This window comes from Stigmatopora argus, chromosome 3 (assembly GCF_051989625.1).
Source record: "Stigmatopora argus isolate UIUO_Sarg chromosome 3, RoL_Sarg_1.0, whole genome shotgun sequence".
Lineage (NCBI taxonomy): Eukaryota > Metazoa > Chordata > Actinopteri > Syngnathiformes > Syngnathidae > Stigmatopora > Stigmatopora argus.
In genome coordinates this window covers 3,565,962-3,587,426 of record NC_135389.1, presented here as the reverse complement: position 1 = coordinate 3,587,426, position 21,465 = coordinate 3,565,962, and the positions used below count along the sequence as shown (strand labels likewise).

Below are 21,465 nucleotides of genomic sequence, written 5' to 3'. Positions count from 1 at the left end.
CAATCATGCCGCCACCAGGAGGAATCGAGCCCGCGCCTGCCCGCACTGAAGTCAGGTCGGTGAACCATCAGGCAGCATAAAATTAATGGATACCAATAGTGTGTAACAGATACCTTTTATTTAATCTTTATCCTCTAAAGAAATAACTGATGATGTTTCCTACTACCCTGCCGAAGAACCAGCTGATGAGTAGTTCATTCGCTTGCCTTCTGTTCAATCAGCACGGGATCGATTCTTGCTCAGTGGCCGTGTGACTATGGGTGAAAATGGTTGTGTATCTTTGTGTGTGCCCTGTGACTGGCTGGTGACCTGTTTAGGGTGGAGTCCACCTTTCGCCTGAGATGATCTAGTGTAGGCTCCAGCACCCCACAACCCTAACTTGAATAAGTGGTGTTGAAAATGAATGTATTGAACGAAACTAGGTCAAGCCACCACGGAGTTGTGAAAACTGTTTGAGCCTGCAGTTTTACAGTTGGGATTTCAGAGATTTTGGATTGTTTGACTGGTATGTATTTCATTAAAACTAAATTTTGTGTGTTAGTAAAACTCAGTGGCAGGCCGTGCATTTTACACTAAGACCTTGAGTAAGGCTTCGTCTGAATCAATCCAACCCTCAATAACTATCTTATGGCTATAAAACTTTTACTGCCCCTTATGACAAGTAAAATCAATGAACTCCATGTTTTCTTGCCCAGACGCGGGTAACCGGGGCTCCACTCTTGAAAAAGGCCAGGACGTGGGGCATGATGACAAGCGACTGGTTGTCAGGCCTGCACCCATGGGGGCTGGGCGGGCATAGCACCAAGAGATGATGTGGGTTCTCCTTGCTATGGTCTCACCACCTGTGGGAGGGGCCAAGGAGGTCGGGTGCATATTCTGAATATAAATATATATAAACCTGTAAAGCCACAAGCAATTGATTAGTGCAACTAAAATATAATATGATCTTTTTTTATCCATAGCAATTGGGCTACAGGACATGCAATGTTTTGAGTATCCTACCAAGCATTTAAAGAAAAAAAATCAATACATCTCATACTCATCTAGATTGTATTTTTTAATTTTAATGAAGATTTATAATTTCCAGTTTGGTATAGAGTCATTAAAACACGTTGTATGCCTTACATATCCCACCACCCTGCATATTTTATTAGATGTCATCATTCCCATCACCCCACACAGAAGGTTACTTAAATAATGAAAAAAAAAATGATTCTAAAGGGTGAAAGTGTGTGCTTTGCTGACTCTTTTGACTTAAAAATTTAAAGCAAAGGGCTTAGTCACTCAAGAATCGTGGAATTAAAATCCTTAACCAAGTGACAAATATTTCAATCGGTTGTTCCTTACACTGTATACAAATGCCATGTTTTATTCTTTTCAGGCCCTCTATCTTCCAGTGAACCGCTATGTGATTTTACCCAACCCATTATTTAGTTATAAACCTTGGCTACTCGCAAATTTCTGTGACAAAGCTAAGATATGTTCTATCTATGTATTATGTTATCTTGAGACAGAAACTTTTTGTAATATGTTTTGAGGTTTTTTTGTTTGCATTGTAGTAGCAAATGGTTACTGTTGAACTCACTGATATAGTACTTCATCATTATATTTACATGTAGGCCCTGTACATTATTTTTAATGAACTGATTTTTTTTTAAAGGTGCAGTTAATGGTTTAAACTATTTGTAAGAATCTAAAACGCTATTTAAGTGATTATAGTTTGATACATTTCTCATTTAAACTATTCAATACACAGACAATCATAACCTCTTTTACTTCAGCATCATATTTGCAGAAATTCTCTTTTTACACATGCCACAATACCACACTCCCATGAATGGCGGACCAATGAATTTCTATATGTTTCAGAGCAGTTTTCACATTTATAATATAGCCTAATAAAGCTGTATGCAGGGTACTATGCAACAACCACGTGAAAAATAAGGGCTGCTCACTTTCTAATGTCAAACAGGGTCATGATGTAGACTGCCAAGCAGGTAAAAGAAGAAATCGTTATTGCTGAGAGTCCGATAAATTTCGATTTTGGAAAAGGTATCACGGTAACAGTAACCCATCCAGATATATTGTTGTCAAAGTCATGAAAATTCAATCTGTAGCTGTGTTTACATTGTTATTATGTTGCCCCTCTCTCTCATACTCCGTTGAATGCTGTTATCCGGGTGCCCATTTTGACGGGAATTCAAGTTTGCTGCCATGTATTCAGGCATGGAGACACTCTGTTGGAGGGTTCGAACCGCAGGGATGTTGTGCGATGTTTCACTGGTGAAGTTCATATCGTTTCTAGATGAATAGAATGTCAAACAGTCACTTTCCAGGACGAGGTCACCATCATCATCAACTTCTTCATCGCTGTCACCCTCCACAATGCTGTTACTGAAACAAAAAGACATCATTAACAAACTACAAAATAAAGATGTAAGTACAGCGGCACCTCCACTTATGAGATTCTACATACAAAATATTCAGGTTACAAAAAGCCTCAATGGGAATTTTTTGTCTCAGGATGGAACACAGCAGATCTTCTAAATGTGTTATTCTCTTAGAGATAGCTTACGAATATTAGACAGTGCAAAAGCCTACCTAATGAAAAAGTTAATAGTGTGAATTCCTGTAACATTAGGTAGTGCTCTAAGATTAAGTATCCTGCCTTGCCAATTTGGATACTTTCTGTGAGGTCGATGATTGAAATTTGCACTTCTGCATCCCATGCTGGAGGTCTAAACATATTTTTTGATACAGTGCTAATTCAGTATGTGAATATTCTAGTGGCGGCTCGGCGGCTGAGTGGTTAGCACGTCAGCCTCAGAGCTCTGGGGTACTGGGCTCAAAACTGGGTCAGTCCACCTGTGTGGAGTTTGCATGTTCTCCCTATAATAAAATCCAACCTAATTGTTTCATCTCATCTCAGGCCCGGGGAGAACATGCAAACTCCACACAGGTGGACCAACCTGCATTTGACCCCAGGACCCCAGAGCTGTGAGGCTGATTCACGCAGGGCACAACATGCACCAACCTAATTGTACAAAAAATAAAAAAATAAACACATTACATTTTTTTCTGTGCCATTTTGCAACGCAACTCAGAGAGTGGCAGCCTGTCACTGACAAAACATGCTCATTACAGATGAAGCTATGACTAAGACTGTGTGGAGCCAATGATATGATTCGGTTCACGTCCCGTGTGTTTAATTCCGCGGCATGGGTAAATGTGAACGTCATTGATTGGCTGTGTTAGTTAAGCATTTTGCGCAGGTGCATGTGTTTTGCAGGTTAGCATATAGCTAACTGTTCAGTGGAGCAACTGCTAACCTTTATCATGGCAAAATAACCGAGCCACTCAATAAGCCAAAGTCAAAAAGAAATGTGGGTCTTTTAAGATGTAATGGCGGTCGGACTAGTTGCAAAATACAACAAGTGGTGAATTTGGCTGAGAACTGTCTCAAACTGCTGTGTGTGCGTGTGTGTGTGTGTGTGCATGCATGCGTGTGTGTTTATGTGTGTGTGTCTAGCATGTGTTATCGTTTGTCTTCAACCTACACAAGGGAGAAATTAGCTGGAAATTAAGGTGAAAATTAGCCCTCAGCTACAATCTTACATATTTACATAGGTACCCGGACATTTCGTCGACGGACACTTCGTCGCCGGACGCTTCGTCCCCGGAGGGTTCGTCGAACGGACGCTTCGTCGCCGGACAGTTCGTCAACCGGACACTTCGTCGACGGACAATTAGTCGCCGGACACTTCGTCGCCAGACTGTTCGCCTAACCTTAACCACTAACCTTAACCACTATTAAAGGAGACAAAGGAAATTCACATATTCTTTATTAAAGAAAATAAAACAGCAAAAACTCGCTCGACAACACAAACACATTAACATTTGGGCGTGTTCAATTACTAAATGTGCTCGTCTCTAAACACACTACGCACGAAACGGTTCCTACGTTGAGCGCTCCACGTTTGGATTAACCCCAAAAAGAATCAACATATTTTTAATAAAATAATTTTATTTATTGCCTTTTATTTTAAAAACAATCGTCCGCGAGTCCGGCGACTAATTGTCCATCGACGAAATGTCCGGCGACGATGTCTGTTCGACGAACTGTCCGGCGACGAAGCGTCCGTTTGACGAAGCGTCCGGCGACGAAGTGTCCGTCGACGAAATGTCCGGTCATGTTTACATATATATGTTCATTAACATGAATATAAATATTTTCATTATGTGCTGTTCCTTTATAAATCAATCAAATAAAAATTAAGAGCGTTCTCCTCTGCAAAACATGCAGTGAAGCTAAAGTATAAGCGTGTGACCGAGTTTTCCGATGGAAAAATATTGCATATATATGGAACATTGACTATCTCAAGTGACACATTCAGCAGAAAAGTAATTTGAATGAGATTGAGAAGGACCCACGTTAAAAATAAGCTACCATTTCAGACAGATTTATATATATATATATATATATATATATATATATATATATATATATATATATATATATATATATATATATATATATATATATATATATATATATATATATATATATATATATATATATATATATTACATATTCTAGTGCCATTTATTAAGATGTTTTATTCATAGATATTAATCATTACATTTTATTATGACTAGAACATTTTTTGGTGTTACACATGCATCTGCTTATGGCAGGTGTGATTATGGTGTGTGCCCATAGTTCACACTGGTCCCCTCTGTGTCCCCAGGGAGGTTGTCTGAATGCTCAGACATAAAAAATTAAAGGAAACATTGTTGGACACTCTAAATTGCCCCTAAGTATGGGTGTGGTGTGCATGATTGTCCATCTCCTTGTGCCCTGCGATCGGCTGGCTACCGAGTCAGAGTGTCCCCCGCGTCTGGCCTGGAGTCACCTGGGATAGACTCCAGCAACCCCCGTGACCCTAATGAGGATAAAGCGGTTCAGAAAATGAATGAATGGGATAAATGTATTGCATCAAATTCAAAGTGATAGTTGTTATTTAATTGCTCAGGCGTGAGTACAGTGGTACCTCGACATACAAGTGGGCCCGACTTACGAGAAATTTGAGATACGAGTAAAATTTCGGGCAGATATTTATCTTGAGATACGAGACAAATTTTGATATACGAGCAGACAGCGGACGCGAGAGGCTGCTCATAAGAACATCATGGGCACTGTCTCTCTCCCCGCAACTCCCTCGCGTAATGTCTCTGTGGTCGTAACTCCCTCTTTGTAATGTCTCTGCAAGCACTGGGCGGAGCGTTGCATTTTTTCAGTGGTTTTTTTTCCCGTTAGTCATTGCGAATGGCGAGGCGATCGCTAATACGAGAGTTATATATACTACTCGTTGGGAAGTGGTCGTGCGTTATCCTATTGTGAGGACATTTGTGTGCATAAGTTTTGGAATATTTTGAAGGGAATACAAAAGTACACTACCATTGATAGGTTGCATCTGAAACTCAGGATGGAGGCGGGGCAAACAGAGCCAACCCGGCCGGGAGAAGAAAGGTATAAAAATGTAAAACAACATTTGAATGAAGTTTAGTGTAAGGTTAGATTAAACTTATTTTTGAGATTCCGCATCGTAATCCAAGTTCATTTAAATTAGTTTATGTTATTTTATGAGCGCGTTGCCGTGCAAAAAGTGGCGAATTAGAACAAATAAAAATGTTTTTCCAATCCAATATCCTGCTTGTATATACAGTGGTACCTCTACCTACGATCAGCTCTACCTACGACATGCTCGAGGTACGATGAAAATTTCGATCGAATAATTCGCCCTAGATACGATCAAAATTTCGAGATGCGACCAAGCCAGGTAGCCTTTTTTTGCCCCATCTCTTTCGACTATAACAGATGTCTACGAGCACTGAACGATTTATTCAGATGAGTTTCTCCTACGCATCGACCAGGAAACGCACAACGCGCATGCGTGGGCAAAAAGAGGGCTTTCTGGGTAATGAAGTATACTCGTGCACACAACACCGATAGCCAATGGCACCGTTTCTCAGAATAAAACTTCATTACCCACAATCAATACGTGGGTAGGCTGTTATTCCTTCCTTAGCCTGTTAGCTTCCGCGATCGCTCATTCAAGACTACTTCTCGTTGGCAAGTGGTTGTGCGTTATCCTATTGTGAGGACATTTGTGTGCATCATTTTCGGAATATTTTGAAGGGAATACAACAGCAAACAGCCCATCGATAGTGAACGTGAGGGAGGAGGCGTGGCAAACAGCTAACCCGCCCAGAACAAAGGTAAAAAAAAAATTAAAAAAAATTAGAATTCAGTTACATTAAACGTATGTTTGAGTGTGTCTGTATATATTAATCCAAGTTAATTTAAATTTGTTTGTTCCGTTACGAGTGCGTTGTCGTGGAAAGTCCCTCCGAAACCCCAACCCGCCCCCTCTGTGCGTCTCTCTCTCCCGTCGGCGAAATCCGCCCAATTTTAGTTATATTAAACACATTTTATTACTATTAAACCACTTGTTATGTGTTACTTTATTAATAGATGGTGAATTAGAAGAAATACAACATTTTTTCCAATCCAATATCCTGTTTTTGGTGTTTATTCAGAGGGTTGGAACGAATTAATTTGTTTTTAGTTCATTTCAATGGGAAACGTTCGCTCGAGTTACGAAAAGCTCGACATACGATCTCAGTCCCGGAACGGATTAAGATCGTATGTAGAGGTACCACTGTATACATGTATGTATGTATGTATATATGTATATATGTATGTATATGTATATGTACATATATATATATCAGTGGCGGGCCGTCAGGGCCTTCAAGGCCTTCTCTGCTGGCCTAAGAAATATCTGAATCATATTATATTTTGTCCATCAATACGTACTTATTATTCCAATTGGTCTGTTAGCTTCCTTTCATTGCTTTTCCCCCTGGCTGCACTGCTTCCAGATGTGTGTTTTCATATTGAAGCATTTAACCAATCACATTTCAGCCATTATTTGTTGCCAGATCAGATCTGCCTCAAAGCCTGCACAATCAGTTCTTGCGGGCTCTGCTGCATTAAACTAGACTGTTGCTTTTAACCAATCAGATTTCGAGTTGGCAACCCCACAATGATTTTTCATAGGCGTTAGCATTTTGCTGGCTGGGACATGTCATTGCTTTCACAAACTATGATTGGCTAGTAGGCGGACCAAAGCAGTACCGAGGCAGCCGAGGTCGCAAACTCCACCCACTATGGCCGACAGAAGCAAAAACAAATAGATTCTGTTTGCTCACAAAGCTACCGTAATTACTCGAATATAACACGCACTCGAAAATAACACGCAGGTAATTTTGGGCCAAAAATATCTGGAAAAAACGCAGTACTCGAATATAGTGCGCACCTAAAATTTCCCGCTGACGAAAATCAGAAATCTTACCTTTTTTTCTTCGTTTCACGATTGTTTTGTTCAAACAAATTTATTCATTAGAATCCTTCAAATGAAGAGTTCCTCTCTCTCTTTGTCTGTCCTCTTGTTATGATCGCGCCGCGTCGCTGGGTCGTCGCAGCGCGATCGGGGGCATCTGTTACGGTCGCGCCGCGTTGTGCGACGCGACCGTGGATGTAGGTAGACCCAAATACAGGAAGCAGGAGAGGACGAGGCATTCAGCGTGATACGGAGTCCTTTAATGAATCAACCAAGGCGTGGAAACAAACGTGGCCGCATGCGGCGCGCATACGGACAGAGGCAACAGAATAACGACAGCTAGCGACCGCTAGCAACCGCTAACAACAGTCAATGATAGTCAACGATAGTGAACGATCCGGCGACGTGTGATGACGCGTCGCTACTTAAATACAGAAAACGAAAGCAAACAATGGATTGGCTACTGCCGGTATGCGTCAACTTCCTCTTCCTCCCACAACACATCATCCGATTGGCTTTACGAGATGACGTAAAATCCGTGCGTCGGCTGTACGAGATGACGTAAAATCCCTGCGTCAAAGTGAGTTTGACAATGCTTTTTTCGATCGAAAATTTGTAATTTATTTTAGTTATTGATTATAACACTGAACTGAGAGAGGGTGAACTGAGACGAGTACGAGGCTAGAGGGGGGCAGTTGTGGTCTCGGCTTTCCGATTTTCGATCGGGTTTACGAGATGACGTAAAATCCATGCGTCGGCTTTAGGAGATGACGTAAAATCCGTGCGTCAGCTGTACGAGATGACGTAAAATCCGTGCGTCAAAGTGAGTTTGACAATGCTTTTTTCGATCGAAAATTTGTAATTTATTTTAGTTATTGATTATAACACTGAACTGAGAGAGGGTGAACTGAGACGAGTACGAGGCTAGAGGGGGGCAGTTGTGGTCTCGGCTTTCCGATTTTCGATCGGGTTTACGAGATGACGTAAAATCCATGCGTCGGCTTTAGGAGATGACGTAAAATCCGTGCGTCAGCTGTACGAGATGACGTAAAATCCGTGCGTCAAAGTGAGTTTGACAATCCTTTTTTCGATCGAAAATTTGTAATTTATTTTAGTTCTTGATTATAACACGCACCCCCAACTATTGGAATTAATTATATAGCAAAAATCTGCATGTTATATTCGAGTAATTACGGTATTTTCTAGACGGACTTTTTCAGGAAAAAAATGGACATCATTAAAAAAGGGCGGTCAACTCCGAAGCTAGCAAGCCTGTTACAGCCGGGAAAATGGTGTGTGGGGCACTTTCAGCGCGCTAACTTAGCTCCACAAGCAAATAGTATATTGCTGTGTTGATTTAATGCTATTTTCGAAACGGACTATGCCAGAAATATGACAGGACAGGCTCGACTTTCATCATTAGCTTCGATGGCGATAGGAAAGAAGGAAGAAAGAAAGGAGGATGGATATTGTGTAAAAAGGATTTTTGGTGAGTAAAATTACAAATATGGCTATATTCCTAAATAATATTTCAATTGTGGGCCAAGTTCTGATATCTGAAAAGCTCCAGTGTTTGTATTTAATCACTAAATGCTGCTAGGAAGTGGATTTTACCCCATTTTAGTGCAATTTTTGCCGTTTCGCGTATGGACATATCGACGTTCATCGCTGTCTTTTTCCCGGGGAAATTATACTCCGGGCCCGGTTCTGATGTCTAAATTGACAAATTGGCCGGGAAATAGTACTCCTCATATTAGCGAGAAAGCTCTGCCAGTCACACTGACTAACGGGAAAAAAAACATTGAAAAAATGCAACTCCCCGCCCAATGCTCGTAGAGACATTTCACGAGGGAGTTGTGGCCAGAAAGACAGTGCCCATAATGTTCTTATGAGTAGCCTCTCGCGTCCACCACTGTATGCTCGTATATCAAAATGTGTCTCGTATCTCAAATTGCTGGTATGTCGGGGCACTCGTATGTTGAGGTATTACTGTATATATATATATATATATATATATATATATATATATATATATATATATATATATATATATATATATATATATATATATATATATATATATATATATATATATATATATATATATATATATATATATGTGTGTGTGTGAAGACGCGATAATGAGGGATTTTAATGAGGGACATAGTACTTTAATTAAAGGATTCACAGGAAAGCTAATTGTTTTAGTGATGTTTCTTCCTTTACGAAACTAAAATAAAAGAATATCAAATTTCACAGATGCGTTGCAATTATTATTATTTGAACTGTAATAGAAGTTGCTTCAATTGTAGTTACATATTTGGATAAAACATTTGTAATCAAGCTTTACTATAAAACCATCCATTACTCTAATGCTGAACATAACAAAACATTCTGATTCCTAAATGTATTGCATTACACTGAATGTCTAACCTTGTAGTGATGGGGGTGCTGTGGGATGCGGGACTTGTTGAATCATGTGATAGAGCAGAGCCTGTAGATCCATTTGAAACAAAAGAACCAGAATTTCCTGTGGATTTACTCCCACGATGCATAACATTGTTCCTCTGGTTAGCTGGTTTCACTGTCACTATAAGATTGTGGCTGTTGGCTACCATCATGTCTGTCACCTGGAATTATACGTATGGGAGAAGTGTGTGTGTAGGGAGGGTGAGGGGGTGTAAAATTCAGAATACAGGTACATTTGCGTATGTAAAAAATGGGTTTGGGATCTTGTATAATAATATGAAGATAATTGGTATGTGGTTTCTTTTAATATTAATATTATATTTTCTCTATTTTGAAATAAATGACCGTATCTGCCGCATTGTCTTGCGTTATGGCGTTTCGTCTTTGTCACCGTGCAGTTTTGTGCATGTCAAGTCTAATTTGTGCGCGTAAAAGCTGTACACTTGATTCAGTCATAATTTTTTTGGGTTACAAATACAGCGTATATGCGAGAAAATACAGTACGTGAGTTGTAACTCGATTTTACCAATAATTTGGTGTTATTTAACAATTAAAATATTATTAGCAATTACCTGATCTAACGATTTTCCTGTAACATCAATACCATTGACCTCTAGAATTTCATCATTAACTCCCAAGAGCCCAGTGCTCTCTGCAAGACCACCGCGCACAAGGCGGGATATGAACACTCCTGGAACCTGTGGCAGAGAAGGGAATACAAATATTAACACTGTATCTACAATTTAAAGCCCCTCTTTATGGATTTGTACAACCCAATTAAATAATAGAATCATGTCAAAGAGTATTAAAAATCAATGATCAAGACTTACATAGATCCATAACTATTGAAATTGTACAAAAACAATCATAAATGTACATACTTTGGCATTAGCTTTCTTAAAAAAAACGATGACATAACAAAAGTACAGGAGCCAGCAGAGGGCGTATGCCTCAATAGAAACCCTTGCGAGGATGCGCTTCAGGGAAGATGAATGAATGAACTGCAGAAAAGCATTTAGAGAACTGAAGACAGTGATCGGTGACCAAATAGTGTGAATGTTTCACACAAGTTCATGCTCCCAAAACACGTGGGGACACACCACCTTCACACAAAGAGATTATGTTATACTTTATTGGCAGGATTATTTACTCCAATTAGCAACAAAAGTTAAGGAGGATTTTGGCAATATTGTAATTCAAATGTAGGTTAGACCAAGAATTACAGTGTCTCCTGTATGTAGATGGCAGCGAGCACCATCACCAAAGGTAATGTCCTCTTCAGGTCGTTGAGTGAGTAGATTTCTTATCTTAAATTTTGAATTGATTGTACATTTAAAAAAATACAGGTGACATTTTGGATTTGTCAATACTGAGCCACAAATAAGTCATGCTAGAATGCAGCATTCATTCCTGAATGTTTCATTAGCTGTTTTTCCCCCAACAGTGCCACAAGCTTGGGGTAATTACAAATATTTCCGACGAGGAATCTTACCTTTTCTACACCGTAAGCAGTCACCCGCATGCTGGCCCCGTCTCGGATGTAAAAGCCCAGAGGTTTATTGGTACCATGCTTGTGGAGCCGTACGCGGCGGTGTGTCTCTGGTAGGATATCCACATCAATGATAGATGAAATTTGTCGAAAGTTCTGTGGTCTGCCAATCAATAATCCAATTTTGTTCTTTGAGTGGGTAGCCAATGAGCCAGTGGTACGGAGTCCTGTCAATCCTAGGCCTTTTTTACGCCTCTGGAGGGAGTTGGTGCCAAAAGCTACAGGTTCATCCTCTTTAAGAACAGACAATATGGGGTGGAAGAAGAAAAAAATAGTTGATGCTGATTTGGGGAATAAGAACCTGGAGTATTCATGCTAATAGTACAATGTATAAAAAATAGAAATACAGTTGCATTGTAAGATAAGATTGTAAGATAAAATGACAAAGTCGCTTGGCAATTGCTTGTTCATATTGTATCAGTTTTTGTAAGTATTGAAACATCGATGTCATAAGAAACTTGCTCAAAGTTTGGTCGTTGTCATGGAGACTTGCCACTGATTAATCAGACTTTGCCCAAAGTTTGTTCGTTGTCATAGAAACTATACTATACCCTGTTTGCCTATATAAAGACTGACCCACTGTTCATTCGGAGAGAGAGTTGCAAGGACAACAGACTGTGAGCGGTTCACAGCTGTTTGAGCTCTCTCCCCATCCTGCAGTCTGGTAATACACCTATTTCCTATTAAATTGATCTCACTCTTTCTTAACCTGTTCCTGAAGTTGTATTACAGAGCTATCAGCATCACAATAAAATGAAAAGGATTCATATGATAATATGTATATGTTACTGTTCTGTTGCTCTCTTCATTTTGTATTGACACAGTTATTTTAAAAAGTACTATATTTGAGTGAATTCTCTAGTATAAAAGTTTGGCATGTTTCACACAATTAGATTGGAATAACAGGACGTTAGGACATTTTCAACCCAGGCTTGGCGAACATTTACCGTATTTTCACGACTATACGGCACATAGTATTTTTAGCCGCAGTGTCAGTAACAAGTGCTATTTCTGTAATTTACACACACAATGGACGCACCGTTTTTATAGACGCAGCCAGGCATGGCAAAACATACACCAGCTTAAACATACATGCTACACCCACATGCTAAAAACACGTTTTTAAAAAGGCAACGGAAGCAAAACTCAGTTAGGTTGTACTTTATTTAGCCATTTTACAATGTACACACATCATCATCACCCACAAATCCATCAAAGTCCTCATTTGCTGTGTCCAAATGAGTCATCGAAAACAAGTTTTATACGTTCGTCCAGGCGGCCACAATCCATTCGCAAATAGTAGCTAGCTACTAGCTAGCGTAACTATTCCAAAGCTGTCTTCCATGCTTCGTAAAGCTATGTTGATGCCGATCGCCAGGCCACGATCCATACGCAAATAGTAGCTAGCTAGTAGCTAGCGTAACTATTCCAAAGCTGTCTTCCATGCTTCGTAAAGCTGTGTTGATGCCGATCGCCAGGCCACAATCCATTCACAAATAGTAGCTAGCTAGTAGCTAGCGTAACTATTCCAACACTGTCTTCCATGCTTCGTAAAGCTGTGTTGATGCCGATCGCCAGGCCACAATCCATTTGCAAATAGTAGCTAGCAAGTAGCTAGCGTAACTATTCCAACACTGTCTTCCATGCTTCGTAAATCTGTTGATGTCGATCGCCAGGCCACAATCCATTGGGTGTATTGACAAAAGAACTATATATCCCAGCAGTCACTGCGCAGTACTTTTTCTACGGGAAAATAGTTGGGGGCTGCTTGTCGTAGTTGTGAGAGCTGTAGAGGATGGTGTACCCTATCGACGGATTTATTTTATTTTATCGTAATAACAATTTTAGTATTAGTCCATACATAAAGCACACTGGATTATAAGGCGCCCTGTCTATTTTGGAGAAAATTTAAGACTTTTATGCGCGCCTTATAGTCGTGAAAATACGGTACTTGTATACAATTGGTCTGGAAAAGATACTGTCATATCCCACTACTTGGCACCTCAAATTTTGCGGTTTCAGTGCATCGCTGTATTTTCGCTGTATACAAAATCAGCTGGGCGATAAAACGATAACGATAATTATCCTGAAATAATTCTTGTCAAAGATAGTATATAAAAACTTTCCATAAAAATTAGATAATTTTAAACTACAATTACACCACCTGACCACCACGGAGAACGGGGGGCTGTTGGGAGATGAATGCTAGTTCCAAACCAACGCTCAGGAGAAGAAGAGGATGATAAGGAAATGTGTATTTAGCATGTTAGCAATAGAGACTAACAACATTGACGCAAAAGGACAATAACAAAAATAAGCGATTATGAGATGCAAGACCACACCTAGCCGACCCACTAAAAGATTCAAGTGAATTCTCCCAGGCGTTTTCTTTCTTTCTTTTTTTAAAAATGCCTCATAAGAACAGCCTTATCGAAAATGTCCGTGACCCACTGTCATTTGAGGACAGCCTGTAATTTAGTTTTTTACTTGATATCAATGTAGTTCCCCATTTTATGTAAACGTTCTGCAAATGTTTCAAAAATATAAATGTTATTTTGGGTCAAAATGGGTTAGGTTCATCCAACCTTTTTATTTTATTTTTTTGTAAATGGCCATACTATGTGAGGTAAATGTACACTGTTTCTTTATATGATGTTAATTTACAGTTTATTTTTGTGAGTTTGAAAATAGTCTGCTTGCTCATGGTGATGATGTCTTCAGTTGATTATTTTATTTATTTCATATCACAAAGCAAATTTGGGTTTGAAGACAAATTTATAAAAATAAAGACGCCTGTCACAATTTTTGCAGGTATTATTCTTTACTTTTTATAGTGTAAGGAGGGAATTGTCTTATCTTTATTGCACAACAGAACAATAAAAATACTTATTAAAATCATTATATTTCATATTCTCTTTTCTTATAAAGTAAGGTAACAGGTACTTTCATATTTGAATATGGGGCAAAGTAATTTATTTACTTATTCGCAGAAGTTTGAAGTGTCAAATTTGAAACAAAAAAAGATGTGCTAGTTATCGTGATAATTATCGATATCGACTGATATTTTTTATAGTGAGAACCATTTTTGTCATATCGCCCAGGTCTACTCCTGGTGTAGACGTTCACTCGCCTGACTTCGGTCCGGGCAGGTGAGGGCTCAATTCTCGCTGGTGGCTGTATGATTGTGAGGGCGTATGGTAGTTTGTCGCTCTATGTTTCCTACGTGTGACTGGCGACCAGCCTAGGGTGTAGTCAGAAACGCCCACAACCCTTTCGAGGATGCGCGGGATAGAAGATGAATGAATGAATCTCATCTCATCTCATTTTCTGAACCGCTTTATCCTCACTTTGCGGGGGTGGCTGGAGCCTATCCCAGCTGACTTCAGGCCAGAGGCGGGTGACACCCTGGATTGGTGGCCAGCCATTCGCAGGGCACAAGGAGACAAACAACCATTCACGCTCACACTCATACCTTGGGGTAATCTAGAGTGTCCAATCAGCCTACCATACATGTTTGTGGAATGTGGGAGGAAACCGGAGTACCCGGAGAAAACCCACGCAGGGCCAGGGAGAACACGCAAACTCATCTCAGGGGGGATGAGTCTGCCTACACAGATGAGGTCAACAAACTGTCTTCATGGTGTTTGGTGAACAATCTCACACTAAACACCACCAAAACTAAAGAAATAATCCTGGACTTTCGCAAACGCAGCACAGATCTGGCCCCACTCCTCATAAATGAAGTATGTGTAGACAGGGTCCAGTCCTTCAAATTCAATGGGGGTCCACGTCAAAGACAAGCTCTCCTGGTCTACCAACCCCACGGCAGTGGTGAAGAAGGCCCAGAAACGACTCCATTTCCTGAGGGTACTCAGGAGGAACAACTTGGACACTGAGCTTCTGGTAACCTTCTATAGAGCCACTGTGGAGAGCATCCTGGCATACTGCATTACAGTGTGGTACGCTGGAAGCACGGCAGCAGACAGAAAAGCCATGCAAAGAGTGATCAACACCGCCCAGAAGATCACTGGCTGCTTTCTGCCCTCACTGGATGACATTGCCAGCCCTCGCTACCTCAGCAGAGCCGGGAACATTGTTAGGGACCCATACCACCCTGGTCACAACCTGTTCCAGCTGCTGCCCTCTGGCAGACGCTACAGGTCTCACAGAGCACGGACAAATAGACTTAGGGACAGTTTTTTTCCCACAGCCATCAGGACTCTGAACCTGCATTGGCACGACACACAATCCTTTCTGTACAATAACAATGTGCAATATCTTAGATTGTGCAATATTTTAGAATTTACCTTGCCAGGACGTGACTTTTTATATTACTTATTTATGTTTTTACTGGGAAAACTCACTTTGTGGAGTAGCACCACCAATTTCGTCATACGCAGCTGTGTATAATGACAATAAAGGCTTCTGATTTGATTTGATTTTGATTTGACATTTGATTTGACATTTGATTTGACACAGGTGGACCGACCTGAATTTGAACCCAGGTCCCCCACTGCGAGGCCGACGTGCTAACCACTCATCCGCCGTGCCACCCACTGAAGGAATGAATGATATCCAAAATCAAAAAAATGTTCATAAAAATTTGAAAATTATCGCTGAAACTTCCAGGCGGAGGGAAGGGACCGCCCACTCATCTCAAAGAAGACAAGTAAGAAGACGGCGCACACTTACAGATTTATAAGTTATTGGTTATATTTAAACTTTAATACATAACAGTATTTACATATGCATATAACTGTGTAACATTTAATATATACACTTCTTGATATTGTATAGACGCGAAAACATGTAAGTATCATACCTGTCAACTTATATGTTTTTCCCTTTTTTTTTTTTTGATCATTTCAAATTGTGTACGCCGTATAACAACATTTGTACGGGATTTTTTGTGAAAGCGATCTCGTTTTACCCATTTTGGCTCTGATCCGGATCGTCTCGGTCACTGGTACCAGACAAAAACGTCATCGTTGACTGCTAACATGATTAGGTACCCTGTCCACTTGGTGAAAAATTTAGACTTTTAATTGCGCCCTATGTAAGTAAATATGTGTTTATATTTATCGCTTGATAAGGGGAATTGCAATCATTAATGAGGGGAGCGATTGGCCGAAGTTGACAGGTATGAAGTATGGTAGATTTAATAGGCGTAGAACCTACTTTGTGATTGTTCGATTATCGCGACCATGTTTAGTCACATTATCCGTGAAACTTGCTACTGCCACAATGAAATTTCCCGAATACGGGATGAATAAAGTTATCCAATCCAGTGAGTGCTTTTAAAAAGGTTCCACTTTAACTCATAATTTAACCCCTTAGTTTATCAAGGCAATGTTTTCAAATGGATGGATGTCTGAACTTTAGACTATTAAATTTCAACCATTAAATTTACCTTTCCGTAATAAAACTTCTATTCTATATAATTAAACATCAATACCTACCTTTCTTTGTTATGATAATGCGGAGCAATGGGTTTGCTGATGAGACAGCTTTCTGGAAATTGTCATCATTGTTGATTGGAAGAAGATCTCCATGGTCATCAGCGTATCCCAATAACATGTCTACTTCAGGGATTTGATGTATGGTTTGGAGTACGCCATAAAATTCTTTGAACCCACCTGGGCTGTTCCTCTTGAAAGCAAAGCGACGGTATTCAGCATCAAACTGCATGTAAGAATGGAGACAGAAATAAATTCTATTTTAAGCAATGTAAATACAGTCAATGTATACTATAAGACAGCTTTTATATGATTCTTATTACGGGTTAGTAAAAATAAAAAAATAAAAAATAAAAAACTTTATTACTGGATGCCAACACTGAATTAGAATGTTTTGTTTTCTATTATTTCTTTTTTTTGCAATCTAACCTTACACTAAACTTAATTCTAATTTTGTCTTAAATTTTGATACCTTTCTTCTCCCGTGTTGGCTCTTTTTGCCCCGCCTCCACCCTGACTTTCAGATGCAACCTATCAAGGGTTGTTTGCTTTTGTCTTCCCGTCAAAATAAAAAATTTTTTTTGATCCAATATCCTGTTTTTGGTGATTTGTTTTAGAGGGTTGGAACAAATTAATTAGTTTTTAGTTCATTTCTATGGGAAACGTTCATTTGAGATAAGACTAAATCGACATACGAGCTCAGTCCCGGAACGCATTAAGCTCGTATCTCGAGGTACCACTGTATGTCTTCTGTGCCATACGTTCCCCATGGCAACTGAGCATTCTGAAACCAGGAAGTCCTACCAGCATCTTGAGAGAAACAAGCACACACAAAACCGGGAGCGGGAGTGCGAAGAGAGTAATTTTTTTTTAATAATTGCACAATAGTGAAAGGTTGGTTGGAAAGGCTTGGTGTCTGCCTGATGGTGTAAAGCACAGGTGTCAAACTGATTCCAGAAAGGGAAAAGAGGGTGAAAGTTTTCCTCGCAACTGAAAGAGCGCAGACACTTAGGCCAATGAGGTCTGCTGGAAGAAGCAGCACCTGACTGCAATCAACTGATTAAAGTTGTAAGAGAACAGATTGGTGAAAAGGTGTCATCTTGGTGGGTTGGATTGAAAACCTGCACCCACTCGGCCTTTCTGGAATGAGTTTGATACCTATGGTGTAGACCAGGGGTGGCCTAGTCCGGTCCTCGAGAGAGCCAACCCAGTCTGTTTTCCATATCTCCCTCCTCTACCACACCTGAAAGGATCAACTCATCATCAAGTTGTTCAGAAGCTTCATACGAAATACCAATGCCATGTTTCCTGAATGAAACGCTTTGTCTAAGGTTTTATATTATTATATTTATATTATATTTATTATATTATATTTATATTGTATTATATATTATATTATATTTATAGTGTATTATATTTATATTGTATTGTATTTACATTATATTATATTTATATTATATTTTAGTCAGTGTTTCAGGTATTTTTGCATCCAATGGAATTAGGGATTTGTCCGGCACATAAAACCATATCGCGTGGATTCCCACCAAAGAGTAAAGATTTTTGTTTAATACCCATATATAGTTTATTTAAATGGTATTGTGTATTTAATTCATCAGACAAAATACAGGAGTGAATTTCAAATAAAATTACTGTTCGTCAAAAAAATCAAGAATCATTCATTCATTTTCTGAACCACTTTAGTTCAGACCGCACTAGTGTCACAAGGGTGCTGGGGCCTATCCCCGCTAACTTTGGGCCAGAGGTAGGGGACACCCTGAATCGGTGGCCAGCCAATCGCTGGGCACGAGGAGACGGACAACCATGCACACTCACACCCCTACCTAGTGGCAATTTAGAGTGTCCAATCAGCCTTCCATGCATGTTTTTAGAATGTATGAGGAAACTGGAGTACCCTGAGAAAACCCACGCAGCCCCAGAGAGAACATGCTAACTCCACACAGGTGGACCAACCTGGATTTGAACCCAGGACCACAGAACTGTTAGGCCGACGCACTAACCACTCAACCCGCCGGGCCGCAATCAAGAATCAATATTACAAAAATATAGACATGCGGCCTAATCGCAAAAAAATAACAACACATTGTAATTCTACCAGTAAGGAAAAAAAGAAGAATAGACAGCGATGATATTTGGCAAATAATAAATTTGATTAAATGAAGACATGGCTGATTACAATGCGGAACGTGCTCATTTATCCTTATCAAAATACTCTCAATACACCGGCTTCAGGTACTGCTGGTTCCGTTCTGAGCAACATGTTTTCTGAAGGAAGACATCGTATTATATGCTTCTACTTACTTTACTTTTGACCTCCACCACACTGTCCAGGGATTTGAACGACGTCTGTTGATGCTGTCGTAACATTCTTGGCTCGGCTTGGATGTCAAACTGCGACACGGCGGCTTGAGTCATTCGGCAAAAGGATAATAATTCTTGTTTTCCTTGTCCTCCCTCTCGCTTAAGGCAATTCCATCACCGAAATAGACGTGAAGACAGCACTGGTAAATTTAACTTCACATAACGACCTCGTTTTGATATCTCGTGATATATTTTATCGGACGCTAACATGCTAAAATCCATTGCTTTAGAGACAGGTGGGATCTTGTAAATTACAGTATGCGATGCGGAGTGAGCGAGCGAGACAAACTGATCCACCTCAATCCTTGAACGCTGTTGGTGGTGGGCGGGGCTAAATGAAGATGACGACAAGCATTCCAAACAATGGCTTGTCAAACACATTGCAATTCAGAAAATTTCCGACTGTGTGCGTGCGGGCGCGCGCGCCGAGAGAGAGCATCAGTGTGAAGCGTCATCTTTGCCCCACGTAAGAGTGATATGTCAGGTTGTCCCAGTTGCAATCGACAATGGCATATTTGAGTGTCAATGTGTCCCAGATCGAAAAACCGGTTCTTAACTATGCAGTATGTCTTCATTCAAACCGGAAACCATGAACTCCTTCAAGTCATTCAAATTAACCCTGCAAACTCATTTTCACGATTTGTTTCTCTCATCTCATCTCTTTATCCTGATTAGGGCCGCGGGGGGTGCTGACTATCCCAGCTGACTTCAAGTCAGAGGCAGGGACCAGCAGGGCACTAGGAGACGGACAACCATCCACACTCACAATTATACCTAGGGGCAATTTAGAGTGTCCAATCAGCCTACTATGCATGTCTTTGGAATGTGGGAGGAAACCGGAATTCCTGGAGAAAACCCATGCAGGCCCGGGGAGAACATGCTAACTCCACACAGGTGGACCGACCAGGATTTGAACCAACTGTGAGGCCAATGCGCTAACCACTCATCCGTCGGGCCACCGATTTGTTTCGCAAATACATTAAATATGTTTGAAGATAAGGTCTGGAAACCCTTGCACAGATAGAATAATTTAGTACGGAATTGCTGACCGATAACAATAAAGACATTTTCACCCTCTGCAATTGGTGGGAAATTATTGGGCGCACCTTTATAAAGGATTTGCAGTCAATACCTTGTTTTCTGTCCACCCCTTCTACTATATAGGAGTTCAGCGCTATCAGCGGTCATTTGCTGCAATTGTAACTTCCTCATCTAATCTAAATCTAAATCTAATCGAAACTCTAATATAAATGCATATATGTCTGTGTGTGTGTGTGTGTGTGTGTACGTGTGTATCTGTCTGTGTGTGTGTTTAGCTGTTCGACCCCTATGGACTCTGAAACGCCAGAACCGATTTACATGAAAATTATCACAGTTATACTTTAGGCGTCTGGAAGTGTCATAGGCTAGGTGTTGTTTCAAAGTATCGGAAATCGATAATCGAAAAAATCGGGTTTTCAAAAAAAATGTCCGGTTCACCCCAAATTCGAAACAGGTTTCTAAGCTCCCGTTATAAGTGTTAATCCGGAGTTTCAAGAACATGGGTCTTAACAGCAAAGAACATTGTTAAAATAAAATTTAAAAAAAACATTTCAACTATGACCGAACTGCCAATTTGACCTCCACAGACTTTTGGGCCAAGCTGCCCAATGTTTAATTTCATTGCTTCAGTCCCCAAAAGCAAACATAAAATGACCACCCTTTTGATAAATGCATCTTTGCCTGGGTCTGTGTGTGTCTGTTCGTTCCCTATGGACTCTAAAACGGCTTAGCCAATTTATCTGAAAATTTACACAGTTATGCTTTGAACCTCCGTGGATGTCATAGAAAAGGTTTTGTATCGAAATTTTTCCGACAAGTATTGAAGATCGATAAACGACAAAAAATCGAGTTCTCAAGAAATGGTCCAATTCACACCAAATTCGACACACGTTCACAATCTGCCGTCAAGGGTGTTAATCCGGAATTTCAACATCATGTGCAGAGCTGCCAACTACTCCGGAATTTCATGAGTTTACTCTGGACAAGTAATGCAAACTCCGGGACTCCTGCCAACCTCCCTAAACTCCGGAAATCCCAATAATTGTCACCTATTTTTTTTAAAGCAACCATTTCGGAAAAGTGCCAAATTTCCAATTTATATGCATCAGAATTCACACCATCGCTACGGCCTCTGCCATCTTACTTACGCATTTGATCCAACTGC

The 21,465-nt window shown here is 40.2% G+C and overlaps 1 protein-coding gene across 1 annotated transcript; it reads right to left on the bottom strand.

Annotated features, from left to right (window-relative positions):
• Nucleotides 1-1,044: 1,044 nt before the first annotated feature.
• pard6a (par-6 family cell polarity regulator alpha) lies at nt 1,045-19,609 on the bottom strand. The gene is made up of 6 exons (XM_077596224.1): nt 19,200-19,609; nt 16,884-17,106; nt 11,368-11,657; nt 10,448-10,573; nt 9,840-10,036; nt 1,045-2,394 (listed from the first exon to the last, which is right to left on the bottom strand). Exons 1-6 carry the CDS (start codon nt 19,311-19,313, stop codon nt 2,124-2,126), a joined length of 1,221 nt encoding a protein of 406 aa, XP_077452350.1. The 5' UTR covers nt 19,314-19,609; the 3' UTR covers nt 1,045-2,123.
• Between the last annotated feature and the right edge of the window lie 1,856 nt (nt 19,610-21,465).

Bases quoted from the DNA above. Each gene is read 5' to 3' on its own strand.
- pard6a (XM_077596224.1), bottom strand. From the start codon at position 19,313: ATGACTCAAGCCGCCGTGTCGCAGTTTGACATCCAAGCCGAGCCAAGA. The intron at 11,658-16,883 runs GTAGGTATTGAT...CTGTTCTTAAAG, and splicing joins CATTATCATAACAAAGAAAG to AGGATGAACCTGTAGCTTTT. The intron at 10,574-11,367 runs GTAAGATTCCTC...TCTCTGCCACAG, and splicing joins CTGCTTACGGTGTAGAAAAG to GTTCCAGGAGTGTTCATATC.